The sequence below is a fragment of the Triturus cristatus genome, chromosome 6 (assembly GCF_964204655.1).
Source record: "Triturus cristatus chromosome 6, aTriCri1.1, whole genome shotgun sequence".
NCBI lineage: Eukaryota > Metazoa > Chordata > Amphibia > Caudata > Salamandridae > Triturus > Triturus cristatus.
Window position 1 is genome coordinate 1,882,153,668 of NC_140589.1, and position 7,646 is coordinate 1,882,161,313.

Genomic DNA, 7,646 nt, shown 5'->3' on the forward strand with positions numbered 1-7,646 from the left:
TAACAGAGCAGAAATCCTTCCCCAAAGCACTGACTGAAGTAGCCAAGCTCTGCTATAGGGCTGCTTCTGTGTTATGGAGGAAAACCATGCCATTTTTGGAGGTACAAAACTGATTCTCCTCCTCAGCAAAGTTCAACTTCCAGCTCACATTTTGCATGCTTATGGGAAGCAAAAGTGCGGAGCAGGGAGGTGAAGTGTGGGTGTGGAAAAATAAGAGCCTTGGATTTGTGCTGCTTTTATGTGGTTTGTAGTGCAGGAGTTGCAGGTGGCATTGTTTGCAGGTGTTTGAAATTACACTGACTCCACCCTGAGAGCAGAAATTCCACCTCAAGTGTTGAGATTCCTCCCCGAGTGCAGAACGTTTGCACAGGAGCAGAACCTCCACGGTCATAAAGATATTACTTGTAAGTCAATTTGTGAATACTGAAAATTAGTAAAGGGAGACATTTGGTCCAACTCTACCTTTGCGAACTTGGCCCTGTAAGTTTGCATTTATAAATCAGGTATTTTAGTTCCTCAAGAAACTAGCCTTCCTTGCGAAGATTTGCAAAATTGAGAAGTTTGTGAACTTTGAAATAATTTTCTTGCTTAGACTTTTGTTGCCAGAGAATTCCCGCTGTAAAGTGTTTTTGACAGAGAATTCTTTATCCAAACACTTTCATAGGATTATTTCATTGTATTATTTTAAATACTTTGTAACACATGCATTTTATGATGCTAGCAAAGCTTTGAAAAAGAATACATAGAGTTTGTGCAGCAATGTTTCTAAACCTCCCATATACATCTATTATGTGATAATAGCAGTGAAAGTATCACTTAGAACACTAATACATCATCTCTTTTTACAAATATTTCTACAGACACAAAGGAGGCAACTACATGGAGAAGAGGAATGGAACCCTAGTGACTGAATTCCTGCTGCTGGGACTTTCAGAGAACCCCAAAATAGAGACTTTTCTCTTTGTATTATTCTTGGCTATTTATGTGTCCACTCTGTTTGGAAATGCTACCCTGCTCACAGCATGTGTCTATGATCAGAAGCTTCATACTCCAATGTACTTCTTCTTGGCAGGCGCGTAGCTAGGGGGGGGCGGTGGGGGCGGTCCGCCCCAGGCGGCACTATTGTTGGGGCGGCAGCCGCGCGGCACTGGTGGCCCGTTGCGGCGGCCTTTATAATTTATTTGGGGACACTGACACTACTGTTACAGTAGTGTCAGTCAGTGTCCCCAAATAAATTATAAAGGCCGCCGCAACGGGCCACCAGTGCCGCGCCGCGCGCGCGGCCCTGTTTGAAATGCAAGCGCATGCGCACCGTCACCACCCAGCATAGGCCCGTGACGTCGCAGGACACGAGCTTTTGCAAGGTTGACAGCGATCCGGGCGGAGGTAGTGGCAGGCCGACGGAGCTGCAAGCAGAGAGGAGATACAGAACGCCGGGCGCAAGTAAGTGATGTTAGATTAAGGGTAGAGGATGTGGTCCGTCGGCCGGCCTAAACTGCCGCCTTTGGTGTTCGAGCCTCGAGGTCACCACACCGGGTGCTGGCTTCCTGGGGGCGCCGTGTTTGAGTCGAGTTTTATTATGCTTTTGAAGCACCTGCTGCAGCATTTCTTCTCCCCACCCCCGCAATTACCAGGCCTCACATAAATGTCAAGATAACTCGTGTGATTAATTACCTTCCTGGCGAGAGATCCGCATTTTGTATAGTTGAGGTTTTGATTTAGGTGAAGTTAGTGCAGATGGTTAGTATTCCTGCTGCAAAGAACGTGTACCAAGTAGATTACAGAGTACGTATGATGTAAACAGATCAGCAGGTTACTGCTTTCAAAAGAGACATCCTTTTGTTACTTGCAATTTATAACTTAAAGTCCTAATATATAGTATAGTGAGCTATTAACTTTCATCCTGGAACTGCATACAGACTGCAAAGTATACATTATTAGAACATTAATTAATGTTGCAAAAAGGGTTAATTTGGCTTGAAATCGATTCTTATTATTAAAGAAAACTCCCAACTATGCGGTTTCATTTTCGCCTCGGAGTTTGTGCTTTTCCACACCAAGCACTCTTAAACTATACTGCCTATCATTATGGATGACATGTGACTCCTACACTTTTAGTCCTTTGGCTTATGTAACATTTCCTACACACTGATCTACACGCGTATGATTGATTGTCTCTGTGTAATGTGTGTGTGATGTAAAGTGCTCGGACACCCTACACTGGTATGAGTGGCGCTATAACTAATTCAGTGCATCTGAGAGAGTGTGGTTATGGAGACTTGGTCACTGTTAAAGGGTGCTAGCGAGAGATACCTGTGGTGGTGGAGGTGGTCATTGGGGGGGGGCGCCAACAAACATTGTCGCACAGGGCGCCACCAGCACTTAAGCCGGCCCTGGCTCTAATACCTTCGGGTCGAGTTTGCGCTATATAAATATGCAAAAAAAAAAAATGTCAAAGTACACAAGTTTTGTGAGTTCTGCTATAAGCACAGTTGCTCCAATGTGCTTCCGTGTTCACACTCCACTGAGTGGGGGTGAAGGAAGGTGTGTTTGTGATATGTTTATAGCTTCTTTAGTTTCTTGAATTAAACTTGCCATGGGTTTATGGTGAGCCTGTGTGTCAGTGTTGAGCTGTGATATCTAGCAACCATATGCATGACGTTACAAATTCTGCAGTAAACATGTGGTAGGTGCATAACATCTTGAAATAGTTTTTCACGTGTGATGCACTGGACAGTCCATGAACTGATTGGCTACAGACCGCCACTGTTTCACAGCCTAGCTAATGCATGCAGTAGATGACCCGAGGCCTGGTGATTGCGTGCGAGTGAGCAGGTGATTGTGTGCGAGCAGGTGATTGCTTGGAAGTGAGATCACAGAGAGCCATCACTGGGTCAGATCTGTGGAAGTTCTGCATGCTTTCACAGATACACAGCACCAAGTGACAATGGCTGTCTCTTCAAAGCACCAGCCATAGTCTGTGCCTACCTGCTCCACAGGGTTGTATGTGATTTCATAGAAAAACGGTTAAATGCCACATAAACTGACTGTTGGAAACTTTCGGGATGAATTGCATTTACCATTTCATAGAAACCGATGAATAGATTTAGCATGCTTATTGTTTAAGGTGTAAATCAAACCCTTCAGGATGTCATGATTGCAAAAAAAATCACAATATCAACACTTTTGTAAAAATGCCTCGCATTTTACAAAAGTGCCTGTGAAATTTTGATAGCAGTTGTCTAGGCGCATCCAGGTCTGTGTCCACTAAGGTTATGAACCTTTTGAAATGCGTAAGGGATCTGATGAAGGGCTTTATTCCCGGATGTCTGTGAGTAGAGCGATACCAGTAGTAGCAAGCTACCACTGTCCAATGATTAAGCCGTGGACATTTTGAAACACACATGCGTAAAAGCACACATAACTTACTTCATATCCGGACTTCTTTTAAGTGGTTATTTTTCTCCAGACCTTGGTTCTGCCATGCCTACATTCGGGTCTGGGAGGCAGCTGAAGACGTGTGTTACAGGGACGTGTGTTACACAGCCTTGGCGTTCCATACTAGACACGTTATTATGATTTTACTGTTTTTGCGGACTTTTAACACTGTTGGTTACCATGAAAGTAATGTGAAAACAAAATTGCAGAAAAATGTAATGTTTCTTGTTTCTTCTGATTATTCACGGAGTCCCTGGATAGGGTTGAACATATTCCCATGGCCCCTACAGCTGTGTTTAAGGATTGTGATGACAATGTGTCTCCACTCCCTATATTTTAGCTTTGGGCCCCCTGGGTAGGCTGTGCACCATGTGTGTGCTGAGGCTGCTCTTAAGGAGAGATGCACTATTACAAGCTGGCTTTGGGTCCCAGGGAGTTGGTTGCTGCTGCTTAGAAGTAATGACAGGGCGTGATCCCTGGTTGTTGCCATTGGGCCACCAGAGAGGGCTTTGTATCTGGTCTGTGTTGGCAAGGTTGTGGAGCTGACTGACCCCTTTGTGCTGCGTTTAGTTCTAAGGGCACACAGTGAGTCATTACCTGTGAATAATTAATTTGCTGTTTTTGAAAGATAAAGAATTACAGGCTTCGACTAGGCCTGGGCGAAGCACTACGCTACGCTCGCGTAGTTTGCGAAGTTCGCGCTACTTCGCGCTACGCGAACTGCACGTAGCACAGTGCGAACACGCGTAGCGTAGTGTTGCGAAGTGCTGCGGTCATTTTTTGCTTGCTCGCGGTCCTCAACGTCAAGTTGGCGACCGCGAGCAAGCAAAATGACATCCTGGCGAGACTTTTTCCTTGTTCGCGATCGCGAGCATGGAAAATAAACCTCCCGGCGAGATTCCCAACGCGAGAAGGTCAGGTTTCTCATTGCGAGGGGTCGCGTATGCTCGCGACCGCTCGCGATGAGAAACTACCAGTTTGCGTTGAGAAAGCTGCAGCTCGAGGAAAAATCTACTCGAGCAGCAGAAAACTACAGCTCGCACTGTGCAAGATGCCATTTTCAATGATTGCACAGTGCCGGTTGCTTGTCCGCACTGTGCAATCATTGAAAACAACATCTTGCACAGTGCGAACATGTTACTTCGCAGTTCGCGAAGTGCTACGCGTAGCTCGCGTAGTGCGAACTTCACTTTGCGTAGCTTCGCGAAGTGCTACTTCGCGAACTACGCCCACCCTTAGCTTCGACACTGTTAAGTTGGCTCTGGGTCCTTAGAGCACATCACGTTTGTGCACGTCCCCACTGCTTTAATGGGGGGGACCATGATATTTGGTCATTTATTGTCAGCTGTAAATGACGGATCCCCGAACAGTGTCATGTATGTGCATGTTTACATTGTGCTGAGGTGATAACCAGGTAATCGTTCACGCAGCTTTCTGATAGATGTCGTACGTGGTTTTTCTGAGTCCCCAGATAGATCATGCAGTCTGTGTGTCCTCCTTTGTACTGCCGGTCACTGGTGTATTCAACTGTGTAGCCTTGGACCGTGTCATGTATGTGCATGTAACTTGCATGATCGAGGTAACTATTAGCGGCGATGCTACGTGTCTCTCGGACCTCTTTCAAGTGCGTGCTGTCCTTTCTCCTCCCCCCCCCCCCGCACCGGGGCGGCAATCTGAGGGATAGCCCCGGGCGCCACAAGCTCTAGCTACGCCACTGCTTCTTGGGTAACCTCTCCTTCATAGACATCTGCTACTCATCAGTGACTGTGCCCAACATGCTGAGACAACTCCTTGGTAGGAAGGACATAAGCTTCTTTGCTTGTGCTGTCCAAATGTTCGTCAACCTTCTCCTGGGTTGTACGGAAAGTTTGCTCCTAGCAGTCATGGCGTATGACCGGTATGTGGCTATCACCCTTCCCTTGCGTTATACAGTCATCATGAGTAAGTCTGTCTGTCTCTCAATGGTGGCATTCTGCTGGATTAGTGACAGCTTCATTGCTCTCTGTATTACAATTCCGGCACTGCGGCTGCCTCTATGTGGTATCAATGTTATTGACCATTTCATTTGTGAAGCCACAGCTTTTCTAAAAATCTCCTGCGTGGACACCTTTTTCACAGAGATGGTGATTTTTTCTGCCGCAACATATGTGCTTGTGTTCCCATGTATTTTTACCCTCCTCTCCTACACACGTATCATCATCACCATTGTGAGAATCCGTTCCGCGGAAGGCAGGTACAAAGCCTTCTCCACGTGCGCCTCTCATCTGATGGTGGTCACCATGTTCTACAGCACCGCCCTCTCCATGTACATGAAACCAACTTCAAAAAACTCTGATAGTCAAGACAAAATGGTCTCTGTATTTTATACTGTCAGCCCCCCAATGCTGAACCCAATGATCTACAGCTTGAGAAACAAAGACGTGAAGATGGCTCTGCAGAAAATTATGCAGAGAAACATTTTTGATTGAATAAATGAAGTACATATTTATGGTGGGATAAAATTCTTCCATTTCCTTCTCTAGGGCACTTTGGTTTACAGTGACACATGGCCATTGGAGGTAGAAGGGTCATCTCATTAGTGGGCCGGGTCCTTTAAACAATGAGTTCATTGCCACCACAGTGACAGTTGTGAAGTATTGATAAATGCCCTTACCAGCCACAAGCACTTTACAACCACCTTTTTCTTGAGGCTCATGAGGGTACACATTGGGGTCATAATGCAAAATAAGTGTTGGAAACACATATGTTTATTTCAATTTACACTTTTGCATTTGCCAAGGCAGCTGCATTCTGAGGCAGTGCTTTTAATGGACAGTGCATGCATAATGCTCAAAATGAACATGAAAACAAACCTAATGACGCAGAGGTTCCACCAATATGGAACTCACTGCCTCCGGATAGCAGGACAATCCCCTCGACTACCTCCTCAAAGAAAGAAGTGAAAATGCTTCCTCCACTCATTCTCCTGAAGTCACTCTGCTTGACTATCTTCCTGGGGACATCTCCCTCCGGTTCTTGAATCTGCCTGGGTGATAGCTTCATTGTATTTGTAATGCTCCTTGCTTATACATTCTTGCCTGTTATATGCCCTTGTGGACTGCTATATGGACAACGCTCTGATACCCTGATGAGTCATAATCACGCTAATTAAAACTCCCCAAAAACATAAATGAACTACTTATTGAAAGCATCATCATCAGTATGGTATTATTCATATTTTTAAAATGATGTAAGGCATGGTGAGTTTCCCTAAGGCCATCAGAGGAGGTCCCATTACTCCTTGCTTGTGGGGTTTCTGGAATGTTTGTCAGCCATGTTTGACTTAAGCAGAGATCTGTCTAGATGTTTAAGGACATAACAGATGCATTGCAGGTGTCTGGTCCACCTAGGATTCAGAAGACACCTTTTTTGTGAAACCTTTGGAAAGCATAGGAAAATAGTCTCCTTTGACAGTATTGCTACTCTGAATTATTTCATAATGTTTAAAATTCCCCAGGGTTTCATATCATAACCAACTCAAACCTTTATAATTAAAACTGTATTCTCTATGGAGATCTTTGTTCACATTCAATACAAATAATACATTTTCTGAATAATGAAAAGAAATACTAAGGACTTATTTCCAAGAGCTTGTTCATAATGGTCATCATTTACCTTTTCATTGACCTAAAAGTGCTTTGTTGTCATTGTGCCAAATTATTTTATGATCACAGCTTAATAAGAGGGCTGGCTAATACTTATATTGTATCATTGTTATTTTATATATTTTTATTGGCACTTTTTGATTACTCATTTGTATTCACAGTAGCAGTTGCACAGAGAGAGACAGGTTGTCAGCATAGACAATTCAGACTGTATATGATGTAATGAGTCAGCAGTGTGTGCTGTTTTTTCTATTTAAGAGCATAACAACCCCAGACTCCTACTGGTCCTCAACCCATGCCACCCCTTTCCAGATAGTCAGTATGCTATGAAGGCTGACCCACTGAAAGTAAAGATATAATTCAAGCATCATAAAATGAAAAGATTGCATCGAGAAAAATCATGCCAATTCTCTTGAATAGATAGTAACTTCTTTAAGTTAAAGACATATAAGTTTGATATCATCAGGGGTCTCTGTGGATCATTTTTGACATAAGTAGGAAAGTTTCCAGGGGGAATCTCATAATCATCCAAGAGTACTGTGAATACCATGAATTCACCGAACA

General features: G+C 44.2%; 1 protein-coding gene across 1 annotated transcript; it reads left to right on the plus strand.

Moving 5' to 3' along the window:
- Positions 1-879: 879 nt before the first annotated feature.
- LOC146822284 (olfactory receptor 2D3-like) lies at positions 880-5,906 on the plus strand. Its single transcript, XM_085609450.1, has 2 exons — positions 880-1,061; positions 5,156-5,906. Exons 1-2 carry the CDS (start codon positions 880-882, stop codon positions 5,904-5,906), a joined length of 933 nt encoding a protein of 310 aa, XP_085465576.1.
- The last annotated feature ends 1,740 nt before the right edge of the window (positions 5,907-7,646 follow it).

What these genes read in the sequence shown, in the direction of transcription:
- LOC146822284 (XM_085609450.1), top strand. Translation starts at nt 880, where the DNA reads ATGGAGAAGAGGAATGGAACCCTAGTGACTGAATTCCTGCTGCTGGGA. An exon ending in CTTCATACTCCAATGTACTT is followed by an intron (nt 1,062 to 5,155) that starts CTTCTTGGCAGG and finishes GCTACGCCACTG; the next exon opens with CTTCTTGGGTAACCTCTCCT.